The sequence below is a fragment of the Hippoglossus stenolepis genome, chromosome 11, assembly GCF_022539355.2.
Source record: "Hippoglossus stenolepis isolate QCI-W04-F060 chromosome 11, HSTE1.2, whole genome shotgun sequence".
Classification (NCBI taxonomy): Eukaryota; Metazoa; Chordata; class Actinopteri; order Pleuronectiformes; family Pleuronectidae; genus Hippoglossus; species Hippoglossus stenolepis.
In genome coordinates this window covers 17091328-17105535 of record NC_061493.1, presented here as the reverse complement: position 1 = coordinate 17105535, position 14208 = coordinate 17091328, and the positions used below count along the sequence as shown (strand labels likewise).

The following is a 14208-nucleotide window of genomic DNA, read 5'->3' as shown; positions in this document are numbered from 1 at the left end:
AACTAGAGTAATAGAATTTTCTTTCCCGAGAGAAAATTAGCTGAGCCCGACCCAAACCCAACCTGATGTAAGTCCACTGATACAGGCGTGTGCAGCATAAAAAATGTAATTTCAACACTTTCAGGTATCAACGAGCTTGATCAGACTTTTCAACCCATCTTTATAGCGTAAAAAAAAACAATTAAAACCAAACTAACTAACAAACATCAGTGTGATAAGAATGAACTCAAATGACAGAAACCTTTGGTAAAAAACTTATTTGCTGTGACTTTTTAGTTTAGTTGCAAACCAATCCACTTTCACTTGAGCAGGAAGAATCGGGATTTCGGGCAAGATCATTAAATTGATATGGCTTCACCTTGTCTAATGTTTACAATGCAGATGATTGACATTAGGTCGAGCAATGCGAGGGATTAGTCCTGGTCAACACATGCAGAAAAATACAATTGGGATGTTTCCAACTGCACACATTGTAACCCCTCGTCCCCTAAAAAATGGTCGACAAGCTTCCATCAAAGAGCTAAAACTCCCATCGCTAATCTGCTAACATGGAGGAGGTCGGGATTATGACTGATCTTGATGTTTTAGGTCTTTGGGTAGCCTAGTATTTTTGTTAATTCATAAAAAGTAAAAAAAAACAAGAACAGAAATGAATTGAGAGTTGAATGGCTGCCTGTATCTTCTGTTTGGGAGCCTGCCCTGACAGCCTGTTATTTATCTGAGATGCTCATTTGGTTATCAGGAGCATTCGTCAGAGGCCTCAGCGGAGAGCCGCCCAATCAGACGAGCCAGGAGCCTCGCTGGTCTCCTCCGACGGGCCGCTGCATCCTGCAGTGCATCCCCCCCGTCTTCACTATGAGGCTCCGCTGCTATCTCGAGCTCTAGATGAAAATTTATTACGCTTCAAGACTTCGGTGAGCCAAATGGTGTTTACACAAGCATACCTCGTTTCTGAGAGAGTGTGGGTGCTGAGGTCTGAGAAGCCGCATTGAATTCTGGGTAGGAGGGGCTGGTAAAATCCTGTCGAAATTTATATCCCCCCCCGGTTGACCCGAATGACTAAGGCAACGGCTCCGTGCAGGATTCTCTGGAAGGCTGGAGATTCTGATGCCTGGTTGGAAGAATGGCTTCTTCCTCCCTCCTCATCCAAGCCAAACACAGAAACAAAAACACAAACATGCAACATGCTCTGCGTGATCGAGCCTGGGAATCGCCCGTCTCTGAGTCACTGCATTGTTTTGTCTGTTTCACACCAGACCTGCGCAATAAAGATAGCGGCAGTGACGAGCCGAGACAGATCTGGAGAGATTTATGCCACTTATTTTCACAAAGTGTAATCAACGCAGTATATTTCTCATCTGTCGAAAACAGTGAAACCGGACCCGCTCAGGGTTAGGGTTCGGTTTTGTCTGCGCGTCCTCTCACAATCATGATCGACTCCTGACCATGCATCACCAGGAGAGAATGCGCTCTCCCTGTCGAGACAATGATTAGCATGTTGCTTGTTGACACATGTTTAATTGATTAAAACAGGCCCGCTGTGATTTCACCGTGTTTTGTTTTAAAAGGCCAGGCTTCAGACAGAAATACTCGGGGAAGTATTGCATTTGGCGGCGAGCTCTGGTTCCCATACGAGAGCGCGCTGAGCTTAATTCAAAACGCCTTGGACGCAAGGCTGACTGCCGGGCGGGTAGAGGAGGGGAGAGATAGCTGTAACCTTAAATTGAACTCACAGGAATCTCAGCATACTATTTGGATGGAGGCGGCAGAGAAAACTTACACGATGTTACATGATTTAGTGGCTGAGTTTCAAAGCTCAGACTCCTTCAGACAGGGGGGCTGCAGCTAACTTTTCCGAGTAGAGAGAAGCAGAACTCTCGCCGGACCAAAGCAGCGACGCATTGTGTGGAAACAGGGGGTGATTTGATAGTCAAATTGTTCTGGGCTGGTCACAGTTAACTTCATCCTGCAAATACAGTTTCTACAGTTGACGGGGGGGGACTTTACTGAAGAGCTGACGAGTATCAAGACCAGAGAAGCAGCGACATGTGGCTTCATGGCCACAGTGGCAATGATAATTTGCAGGTGTCTTTTTAAACACAGCCGTACCTCAGCCCACATGTTTCTTTCTTCTGCGTTTGTTGCACTAACAATAGTCGTAATACACGTTTTGCAGCTCTCTGTCACCAGCTGATTAACACAGGAACTTGTGTAAGTGCACGTTTGGCTCACTGTGCACTGCAGAAAAGTTCCCAGCAGCTCGCACCTTCGCTGGGGAACAACAGTTTGGACAAACACAAAATGGGAGCAGCTTGTTTTCCAAGCACGACCAACATTCAGTCCCAACACTGTTTCATTTGTCTTGAACGTGTGCAGCAGTAGCAGATATAAGAAATATTTTTAAATACGTGTGTGTCATTTCTCTACAGAATCAAGTTTTTAATGTTTGATGATGGAAGCTATGGGCTGCAGAATTCATGCAGGAAATCCATTGAGAAACTTTTAATGGTTGAGACAGAAGAGCAGGAATGTCCACATTTCCCCAAAAAATTATATTTTATCACTCTGATGTAAAAAAAACATGAACATAAATGAGATATTATCATTGTGACACATTTGGCTTTTTTATTCAGATATTAAATTAATAACTACAATTTAGAATTGCGAAAGTGTGGTATACATTTTGTCTGTCTGTCTGTTGTTACTAGTCTGTTGTAGCTGAATTTTATGAGAACAGCAATGACAAATCAATCATGTCATTTCTTTCATTTCAATAAGAAAGACAGTAAATAAAGTTTTGATTTAGACGTTTTGAATCTCTCCCAGGTAGAACTGGTGCAGCTTCACTCTCAGGTTAAAGGGTTGTCACTTGTCAAGGAACTTTTTTTTCCTTTTTCGTCCAAACAAAGCGTTTTGCTTTCGTCTTTTCCTGCACTTCCAGCGTTCAATATTTCCTCCCCATTAATCCTCAGGGCTGACAACTTCCTGGCAAATCTTTTTACGACACACTCGCACACGTGTGCGCACACACACACACACACACACACACACACACACACACACACACACACACACACACACACACACACACACACACACACACACACACACATGCACACACACATGCACGCAGCCTACACTCACGTACACTCAGAGTCAGGCCAAGTGATATTCTGTCCCACCCTGACATTTTCACTCTTCTTCACGAGAAGTGTCTTTTCCTCGAACACACTCCCACTGTTTGTGTAATAAGTAAGACTTGCTTTATGATGTCATCTCTGCTGCGTGGAGCCGTTTTCTCTGTCACTTAGTTCTTTACAACAGTGCTGATGTTTAATTATTAGAGAAGAGGAAGGGTTGAGTTTCTTATCATTAGTCATTATTTTTTAACTCAATGTTTCCCTGGTGTGTAACAAACTTCCTGTGAGTAAGAGGCTGAGAGTTTGACAAGGGTGGAGGAGGAGGCGCCTTTATTCTTTCCTTTACACTTGTGGCTGTGTTTACCAAAGCTGACTACGTTCTGTGGACACAGCTTTGAAAGCACAGTTTGGCTTTCTATGAATCAGACGAGGAGAGTCAATCATATTCCAGAGCAATTAATGGTTTAAATTCACAAACGCACTCTCCATCAGAGATCTTTGGGTGAGACTCCAAATATTAAAGCCGCACAGTTACATGTTGTTTACAACTGTTCTGTTTTTTTCTCCCAGAATGTGCCCCCGTGTCTGTCGAGGAAACCCAAAAGGGCTGAGTCAGAGATGGCATCTCTTCCGGAGGCAGGGCCAGCGGTGCTCTCCTTTGAAAGGCAGCATGGAAAGATCAACAGGCATCTCCTGAGGGAGCCACTGGGCCATACTGCGCCGCGGCCCCGTGGTCAAACAGCCCAGGGCCCTGGAGTCTGCTGCTGCTGTTGGGTTAGCCCCGCGCTGTTTACTTTGGGAGGACTTTCAACCCTGGGCTGCCATCAAGATCTTTCTCCCTCTCTGGCTGTCTGCGTCTGTGTCAGCCGTCCTATCTGCTCGGCCCAACTTCTCCAGCTAATGTGGACAGAATCCCTTTTATGTTCCATAGCTGCACCTCCATCACTCTCACAGATTATTGGTGTCGCCTTGTGGCTTGCATCTCTTTGTGTGAACATCATGGACGTGCACAGCGTGGGGCTGAAGCTGCCTGCAACTGCCCATTTACGTTCTTTGACTGAGCTGCTCCTCTGGAGAAAAAAGTTTTATTATCATCGTGGCTGCATTAATATGAGAAACGCAATAGCCGCTAAAGTTTGACCAAATTAAATCGCAATGTAAATATCATCAAGTCACAAAAGATTTTTTTAAATGATGCAAAGCGATGCTCCTTAAAATGTGACACTGTCCAATCTGACGCTAACGTTGTGTCAGTCTGAATTTGAAAAATGTAATATTCTAAAAATGTTGTTTTACACGATGAACACAATTCAATTCAATTCAATTTTATTTGTACAGCGCCAAATCATAATATACATTATCTCAAGGCACTTTACATAGTTTATAAAATTATAGAGAAACCCCAACAGTTCCCACACAATGTCCACTCATAATGATTGGAATTTATTTATTGAAATTTTATTTTCGACAATTGAATATTGCGGTTTGCAATCGGCTCACGATACAAAATCATATCCCTGCTTAAGCTAGTTTACAGGAAACTTTCACCTATCTGCACTACAGGTTTAACTTGCACTAGCACGGGGGTACGTCCCTGGTGCATGTGGTGGTTGTTGCGACCCTCAGCTTTGTGAACATCTCTCCAGATGAGAGCCAATGCGTGCAGGGAGGATTTCTGTTGTGTTTACATGTCCTCCCTCGCTGCACCATGGATACCAGTCAGACAGTGCCAAGGTGGGACCACATCATAAATTAAGAAACCTATAAATATTTAGCCCTGTTCTGAGTTGAACACTAGTTTTCATTTACAAATCCAACAGGGGGTTTTGTCGTTTATCTGCCGGGAAGCCGGAGCACTGAACGCCCGGTGGTCTGAGGGCACAGATTGAGTTTTATATAACACCTAGTGCAAAACGAAAGCATGAAGAACCTTTCCATTTCTGCACCAGTAACGCTGAAGACTCACTGGCTGAAACGAATAGCACCGTCTGCCTGATTCCAGTTAAATGCAGACGTGTGATCCTCCGCAAAAAAACAAAAGCAACAACAATAAGTGTTCACGTCAGAAGTGTGGATGTGGCCGTTGTGCAGAGAGCAGCACATTCCTCCACACTCAATAAACCCGGCTAAATCAATACGTCAAAGAGCAGACAGATAACGCTAAGCCGAGACATAAATCTCCACCATCTCCAAAAAATCTTTTCATGTGCTGCTACTCACAGGCCATTCTCGCTCAAGTACAGTAAACATTGTGACAGGTACTTTGAGCTGCTGGTTCAAGAGGACAGAGGAAAGTGGGCCATGCACTGAGACCCACCGGGGCTAAATGGTAGGGAAGAAAAAACTCTGAAGGAAAATTTTAAAAAAGAAGAATAAAGTTTGCTTCAATAAAAAAGTTTGGAGGCAAACCAGCATGAAAACACAGGAGATGATTGAGTCCTGATGTTGTGTTTTCAAATTTAGGTGAAATATGTTTGAAAAGTGAAAATGAGGCATGGATTTTATTTTTTGTCGCAGTGTTTCCAGGAAATATTTGCTTTGAATGAGCTGAACTGACAAATCTAATGATTGAAAACGTTTCTCTTCTGGGTGTTAAATCATGGCTGTGATCGCCTCATAGAAAATGACATACACTCATGCTCTGTTTCAAACACAGAAATTCATTTTGCATCACCAGAACAATTTATTGGACGGAATTTAAATAAAAATTATTTCCAGGAGAAAAAAAAACATAGAGCAAACAAACAAAAAAGAAAAACATTATATTTCAGAAAAATAAATAAACTCCATCAAAATGAATGGCATGCCCTTTTTGGATGTAGTGAATTTTGGAAGAATAAAATAAGAAATAAAAAAAAGAAATAACCCTTTTTACACAATATCTCACTCAACAGATTGTCTTCATCTTTAAAAATCTCCTTGTGGTTGTTTTGGGGCCTGGAATGGCTTTTTGAGACTCCACCCACACCACGACCGGGGGAGGCGTGGAGGGTGTCGAATCAAACATACCTCTCAAATTGTTTGGGATTCTGCATGCCACCCATTCTGCGGTGAATTCAAATGGGGTTGCATTTGGAAATAAAAAATAATAAACTGTGATATGAACTGTTTGCATCTTTATTTATTTGTCTCATTAAACATCTCGCCACGTTAAGCTACTGGGTCGTTACATTCCTTTGGATCCTCCCTGGGTCTAGTCATCAAGAGTAACATGAATTTGTTCAGAGGTGACCTCACTCTCCACATTGCTCTGATTGTGGTATAAAATTGATGCAACAGTACATACTTGCATTGTGAAAGTTACACAGTCTATAATGAATCAGGTTGCAAAGCCAACAGTCGTGTAACATAAATGTCAGTTGGCTCACAGCTATTCTGGGTGTGCTTTGTTCCAGCGAGCCGTCCGACCTCTTCACATGTGAAATAGTGTTTTTGAAGCCCTGCTTTGAGAGAAGTACCATCACGCTACAGCCAACAGCCGACAAGTATCAAAAAATTAGTCTGAAGGAGTCGATATTTGCAATGAATTAAACAAACACACTAGATGACACAGTCATTTATACCCTGTTTAAACCAAACAAGTTTCAGTCAAATACAGTAAGAGCTTTCAGTGGAAAACATGTGCAGATTCAACACTACTGCTACTAACAACCACTTGTAAAGAAATAAAAATAGGAAAAGAAGACATCAGAATGGTTTAACTTCTACTCTATATTGATATCTTTATTAACAATCATAGCCATGTTTTCAACATTGGAAGATTTATAAATATTCTTTCTTCTTTTGATTCATTAAAGTTGTCTCGGCACGTGTGGCATGATTCCAGTTGTGGAAAGAAAAGGAAAATCTAAATGTACTTAAAAAGAGCTCAGCGCTTTATGAAGCACTGATATCCAATCAACAGCTTTTTTCTTCAGAGAGGAAATCCGTTATGTACACGATGGCCTTGCTTCGTGAACCCCGGGTCTGGTTCTGTGCCACGGACGGGTGAGATATCGAGTGCACGGCAGGTCCAGAAACCATCCGCAGCAGGCCACCTGGTTGATCATAGGCCTGGAGTCTCCCTTTTGCTTTTTATTTTTCTTTAAGGCAACAAGATCCCCACACCGATCTGGAAACAAATCCCAGATACTCCAATCTTCAAGCTCGCAGCATGACCTGAAGTGGTCTCACGATTCTTTTTCCCCAACGTCCGACTCTTTCTTGCATCAGCTGCGAGGAAGGAAACAAACAATGCCCCCGGAATACTTCCACAACACATAGCATCCAGACAGAAGGGGCCAGGGATTGCTGTCCTCCCAAAAACAGATTTAGGTGTTCAAGCTAGAGCCATGGCGCACCAGGGTTCACCCCGCACTGAAGCTACATCTGATGGCTGGGTCAAGCCCACGCTGGTGTACAGGCCGTCCTGTGCCGGGTACTTCAGCGCTGAGGCCGAGCCTGTTCCCTCCCCTGAGCTGGACAGCACAGACGAACTGACCTGCAGCAACAGAGCAAAATAAAAACTGCATTAGTCTGACTGAAAAATACAACAAGTTCTTCTAAATGCACCTGCTGCTGTTTGAGGAGTGTGATACACATTTAATTTAAATTGAGATGCTACTTGCACAAATGAGGGAGAATAGCATCACATCCCAAGAAATGTGAATTTTACAGCAATATTATGGTGACACGTGTTTCGTCAGTCAGCTGCATGTGACCATTTGACCTCAAAAACTGCAGAATCAGAGGCCACAGTGATTTCATTACACAACATTTAACCCTGAGGATGCATCGTGTTCCACATTTGAAATAAATTTAAGTCAAGTTAAGTTCAAATTATTGAGTGCCATAAAATGTATTTCATGTTTTTATTATAATTATATTTTATATGATTTATGAAACAGATGTCCAATTATAATTGACCCTAATAAACAAAGAACAAATTGAATATATAAATTAGAAAAGCATAAATTAAAGTCTTACCCCTGACACCTGTCCGGAGGGAGAGCTGTTTTTTGAGCAATCTTCAGAATTGGATGAGGAGGTGGATGTGGGAGTCATAGAGATTGAGTTGTTATTTCCTATAAAACATAAAGTACGTTATTAAGATCAGTTTTTTTCAGGAAAAGCAAAGTGTTGATACTATTTATTTACAGGCAGAGAAATAAGAAATAAGCAGACACTCACCAGAGGATCCCTTTGTTTTATTCATTGTCTTGGGTTTTCTTTTTCTCGTCTGAATTCCCTCTTTCTTCATGGCGAGCGGCCGAGGTACCTGCAGATTGGATCATTTGGACACAAAGATGTATTAGTTTTCTGTAACGCTGTGGTTATTAATGGATATTACTGTTTGATAAAATTAGCAAGCAATGTGAAATTAAACCTCCACTCACCCCGTGTAATTTAGTGTAAAGGCCACATGCGTTGCACACTGGCTCTCCCTCTGCATTTCTGCGCCACAGAGTTGTCGTGCTGGTCTGACAGTTGGCGCAGGAGAGGCCGATTCTTCTTGACGTCGACTGGAGATAAAAAACATAAAACATAAGTATCAAAGTCAAATTCAAGCTTTTGAATAAAAAATGATATTCATATATTTGTCAAACCGAAGTCATTTGGGAGTGTTTTTCAAGTGAAAGCCACACTCCACCAATTGCATTACAGTCCGACCATTCACACCCTATTTCCTAACAACAATAAAGGCTCCATTATGATCTCAATGTTACTGGCTTTTACGCACGGCTTTTTACAGGATGTAACTTTGCAAGGAGTGTCCATGCGTGACGTTTGGTTTTCCTGGTTAAAGCCGTGCGTAATGCTGCGTAATGGCACCAGGAACAGATTTGTCTCTGTCGCCCGTTAAGATTAAATTACCCAAGATGAAAAGGCCCCGAGTGGCTGATTAAGTGCCCGATTAATTACGCTAACAATTGTCCTCTGTGTGTATGCATATGTGGTTTTAATCCAATTAAACCAGCGCCATCGATTCCATTCAAACCAAATTTTAAGAAATTAACACATTTTCTTCTTGTCCCGTATCAACTTAATTTCCACGATTGTTGACTGATTCTTTTAAATCAATTGGTTCATGTGCTGAATGATGTCATTAACTCACATTTATTACATAATGAGTGATTTATTTTACAAGCTCATTTCTGCGTATTTTACAAGATACACCACAGATAAAGTGGGATAACATCTATTTGATTCAAATCGTCTGGAGCTGTAATATTTAATGGCTGACCACGGATATCATGGCTGATAACCTTCAGCCATTAGGCAGGAAATTGAGCGTTTAAGTGGTCCCATGCTTACCGTCCGTTTCTGTGGTTTAATTAATGGCCTGCTCAGCCCATTCATTTTGCTGTACAGGCCGCAGGCGTTGCAGAGAAAGTGGCCCGTGCCGTCGCGCCTCCACAGCGGCGTGGAGATGGAGCCGCAGTTGACGCACTCCCTGCTCTCCCCCATGTCGTCGAGAATATCTGCAATTTATCAAAACAAACTTAAATCAGACCAATGTTAAATCTCAATGCGTTGAAATATGCCTCATTTTGCAAGTAGTATTTTCTAAATCCTTTTCAAAGTGAAGGGAATTAAATCTGATCCCATAGACTCCATGTATGTCTAGAGAAAATATTGTTTAAAGCACACATATTGTATCATTGTATTCAAATAAAGACTTAAATAAATCTGACAAACATTCCATATATTTATCCTGCTGCTTTAATACCTATGGGGGTTTATTTTTATATTGAATGGTCATGTTTTGGCCAGTCGTCGTAGGTTTACGCGCAGAAACAGGCCTGATTTTTCTCGCAGCTCTGACACAAACATGCTGCCTCCTGCCAAAGTTCTACAAAGGAACACATTTGCGGTTGACTACTTTGTCAAACAGAGTCATTTTGAATTTCTAAACTTTGGCCTCCATCAGGTTCTGTTACCAAAACATTTCTCCATCTCAGACTGTGAGAATGAAAACGTTTCCATCGCCATGACCTCCACTAATTTGCCGTTTTGTTTTTGTTCTTACCTCCGTTCGGTGCTCGGATCAAGGGCGCGCCTCGGCTCTGCAAGGTGTGCAGCATGGTGTTGTCGAAAGGTCCCCCGGTCCAGGGCGAGGGCAGCTGGGAGAGCTGCGGCGCGACGTAAGGAGAGTATGGACTCGCGTAGGTGCCACTGAGGGGCCGAGAGAGGCCGTACTGGTCCCTGTTGCTCATGTTCAGCGTGTTAGTGTAACCGGGGTCTCTCGGGGTTCCGTTATTCATGGGCGGACTTGGAGGGTAGTGGAACCGGCTGGAGGTGTGCGGGCTCCCGGTGCTGTACGAGGGGCTCTCCGGGGTGGACTGCGACCAGACCGAGTGACTGGAGACGGCGTGGCTGGACTGCGCAGAGCCGCTGGCCTGCAGGTAAGACAGGCTGGGTATCATGGGGCCCACCCGGGAGCTGGGCACGTACACGGGAGAGTTGGGGTTGGAGTGCATGTAACCACCAGAGGAGGAATCATATCCAGTCTGGCTTTGGGCTGCGGCGATGGCCAGCGTTTGGTACATGTCGGCCGAGTCCACCAGCAGGCTGGCCTTGTGCGCTCCGCTGGAGAGGACGAGCTTGCTGCCCTGGTCTAAATCCGTAAACAGCGGGATGTCCTCGGCGGCGGTCAGGGTGTTGTTATGGTGTCCGAAGTGAACGTAGGAGTGCAGTGATCTGCCGTCGGAGCGGCGGTGCCCCAGCGCGTCGAGCTCGCTCGGAGCCGTCCTCAGCTCCTCCGAGGTGGGGCCGTTCCTCCTGCTGTCACCTGGCAGGTAGGTCTGCTCAGCCGGTGACCCTGGGCTGCTGGATACTTCTCGCTTGACCATTGACCAGCTGTTTTCGCCCAGCTCCATCCAGGAGCACTTTCCATACACCGTAGGGGTTAATAAAAAATGCTCAGGGAGTTGTCTACCCTGTAAGAACATAATAACATGAATGTTAACACTTGGGAAATTAGAGGAAAATACACTCGTGTTGAGCGAGTTCAAAATGTGCCACAAAATGCATCCAGACAGAAACTCGCCAAAGTTGTGGAAAAACGCAAGTCCACTTCGGGAAGACAGTGTGATTTCATCTTTAGAGGAGAGGCTGAAATTAAAAAATAAAAAAAAAGAATAAATCAAGAATCTACTAAACTAAAGCTTGATCATCTCTAACTCCAGTCAAACACCATTCAGTCCACAGTGGCTGTCATATTCCCATTAAGAGCGCACGAGAGCGCATGGATCCATCCGTGTCAAATCCCTGTCCTCCCACACACGCACGCACACACATAAGAGATTGGAAACAAAACGCAATATGTCTTCACAGCAAAAAAGAGATAACCATTTGATAAGACCCAAAAACAGATAAGGACCGAGGGGCAGACTCGAGCGATAAAGAAAAACGACACCCCGAATTGACGCGTAAAGTCCCGCTGCGCTCGGCCCCACATTACGCACATTTAACCCGACTGTGCGCCATGAGGGGGGAATATAGAAACAGAGGAGGCACAGAAAGAAAAACTTGTCTCTTCTCGCCACATACCTGCTAGTTGTGTGCCATAGGTCGCAGTGTGAGTCCTCAGTGGTGAGTCGCTGCGTCTCCTGGCTGGAAGTAACGGGGAAACGTCCGTGCGCTCCAACTCCGTTTATGAGAGGAGGCGCTTGGAGCCGCGGCTGCAGGAGGCGGACCAATCACGAGGAGCGCGAGCGGCCGGAGACGCGATGGGGGTGCGAGTCTGTTGATGAACTCCTCCAATCAATCACACGGAGGAACAGAGAGAAAGAGGGGAAGAAAGAGGAAGAAAAGAAGAAAGAAAGAGAGAGAGAGCGAGAGAGAGAGACCTGATCACGTCTGAGAGTTTTATTAACATGCAAATGTCATCATGTTTCTGTGACTCTGGACAGAGATGGAGCTCCACCTCTTTTCTAATGTTTAATTACATATAAAATGTCCCATGACTCAAAATTAAGCCTATAAATTATTTTATTCAATTTCATTTTCTACCTTCTATTGTTTCGGCCTTATATCATTTTTTTTAAATGATTATAGGCTGTTACAACTAATGATAATAATAGTAATAATAATACAAGCTTCTAATAATATTGTACTATATTTTGTATATACATGGCAGTATTATTATTAGTAGTATTATCATTATTATTAATATATAGACTTTGGTGACTATTTCGTGATATTGCAGCTGAGAGTTAAAAAATAAACATCATTCATCAGTTGTTACTCAATTAAATCCAAAGTGTTATTTCTCCAGCTCAGATACACAACGCAAATTCCAAGTTAATACATCAATAACAACAATAATATGATATAACTAATTATTGTTGCATGAAATGTACTTTTACTTTCGATATAGTTTTCTTGTAAACGCTCATGCCCCAGATTTCAAAAGCAGTAACCTTTAAAATAGTTCTCTATATTTACACTATTGTATCGCTGCTTTTATTATGGTGGATTTTCTGAATACTTCCTCCATTTCTGTCTGATAATTTCAATTAATATTAGGCTTTTCTGACAGTGTTTCTAAGTGTTATCTCTAAACTATTTAAATGTATTTTGATGTGTAGCTTATAATCAGTTTGCAGTGTTGCATGGATATGGATCAGTACATGTTTTGATGTTAGGATATTAAACAACTAATAACATATATTTTTAATAGATAGTACAAAATGAACCAAAACATAGGCTTCATTTGTGTTTATTTAAGGCCCTGATGTAAAGTCTTGATTTCTTCCTCTTTGTTTATTCACTCGACTCATGCGCACTGATCCATGAATCTCCTCCAAATTAGTTTATTTAAGTCAGACGCTTTTCATTCAGGATTTAACGTTAAACGTTGAGCAGCGTCGCTTTGAAGCTCGGATGATTGGTTCAGCCTGAATATACATGTGCGCTCGGTGAAGTGATCAAAAGTCACCAGAGGTGTCAATTGAATCATTCACTCGTTCGCAGCTCTTCTCTCGTGCGCGTTCACAGAGGTGGACTAATAGTTCCCGGTTCATCACACTCACAACCATTAGACAGGTATCTGTGTGTGCGTGCGTGTGCGTGTGCGTGTGTGCGTGTGCGTGTGTGTGTGTGTGTGTGTGTGTGTGTGTGTGTGTGTGTGTGTGTGTGTGTTTACACTGGGTCTGGAGTAGAGATAGCTGAGCACTGCAGAGCACTGGACTGCACAGCACCACTGTTATTAGGCCACAACTAACCACTACTACTACTGGTACTACTACTACTACTGTAACTGTATTGTAATTACTGTTAATACTGCGTCTTCTGCTTCTTCGGTTCATTGTGTTAATACTGCACATGCTGGCAAGTACTACCTTCTAATATTTATAATAGTATTGCTTCCAGGTCTCCATAATACAGACTGAAGTGAAGGGAGACCTGAGAACTGCACCATTTTCGACTAATACTCCTACTTCTATTATTCTTACTGCTACTTTCAATAATAATACCACTACTGCAAATCTAATACCAGTACTAACACTACAGTCTGCACAGGAAGCTGCAGACAGACCACTATTCCGAGATTTAATGCAAAAAACACCTGTATTTCGTCTTAATAAATTACTGAGATTACTAATATTACTACTATTGATATTATGAATACTACGTTTTATTCTGTACCTGAAGCTGCCTAGTTAGATTCCACGATTTGATATCAATAGCTAATATATTACTCTATAGCCTATATATATGAATATATTCCAATATTTGTAATTGAAAGTAAAACTGCTGTTGCAGCGCTACAACTGTGCTGTTAACACTTACTTTATTTAGTAATCTCTTTCGGTGTAAATGTAACTGTGCCTGTTTAGGTTTTTGTGTTGTTTATGCGTAAAATACTTTTATGCGTAATTGTGCTCCAGCTGCACAGTCAGGCCTTGTTCTCATATTATCACTGCTGCTGCTGCTGCTCGACCAGACGTCTGCAGTACAACTCTGATCTGCTGAGCAGGGAACATGTGAGTCTATCCTGGGTACGGCAATGGATGCAAGTCTGAGAAGTTTCAATTTCGCATTTAAAGTCTCTTCTCATGAAACTCCGGGTTCAGCCCTGTGC

General features: G+C 42.8%; 1 protein-coding gene across 2 annotated transcripts; it reads right to left on the bottom strand.

The window, feature by feature from the left end:
• Nucleotides 1-4449: 4449 nt before the first annotated feature.
• Nucleotides 4450-11763, bottom strand: gata6 (GATA binding protein 6). Of its 2 annotated transcripts, XM_035169246.2 has the most exons (8): nucleotides 11673-11763; nucleotides 11170-11234; nucleotides 10150-11059; nucleotides 9435-9601; nucleotides 8516-8641; nucleotides 8310-8397; nucleotides 8106-8203; nucleotides 4450-7620 (listed from the first exon to the last, which is right to left on the bottom strand). In XM_035169246.2, exons 2-8 carry the CDS (start codon nucleotides 11218-11220, stop codon nucleotides 7459-7461), a joined length of 1602 nt encoding a protein of 533 aa, XP_035025137.1. In that variant the 5' UTR covers nucleotides 11221-11234; nucleotides 11673-11763; the 3' UTR covers nucleotides 4450-7458. The 2 variants fall into 2 exon arrangements, with proteins under 2 accessions (XP_035025137.1, XP_035025138.1); XM_035169247.2 differs by lacking the exon at nucleotides 11170-11234.
• Between the last annotated feature and the right edge of the window lie 2445 nt (nucleotides 11764-14208).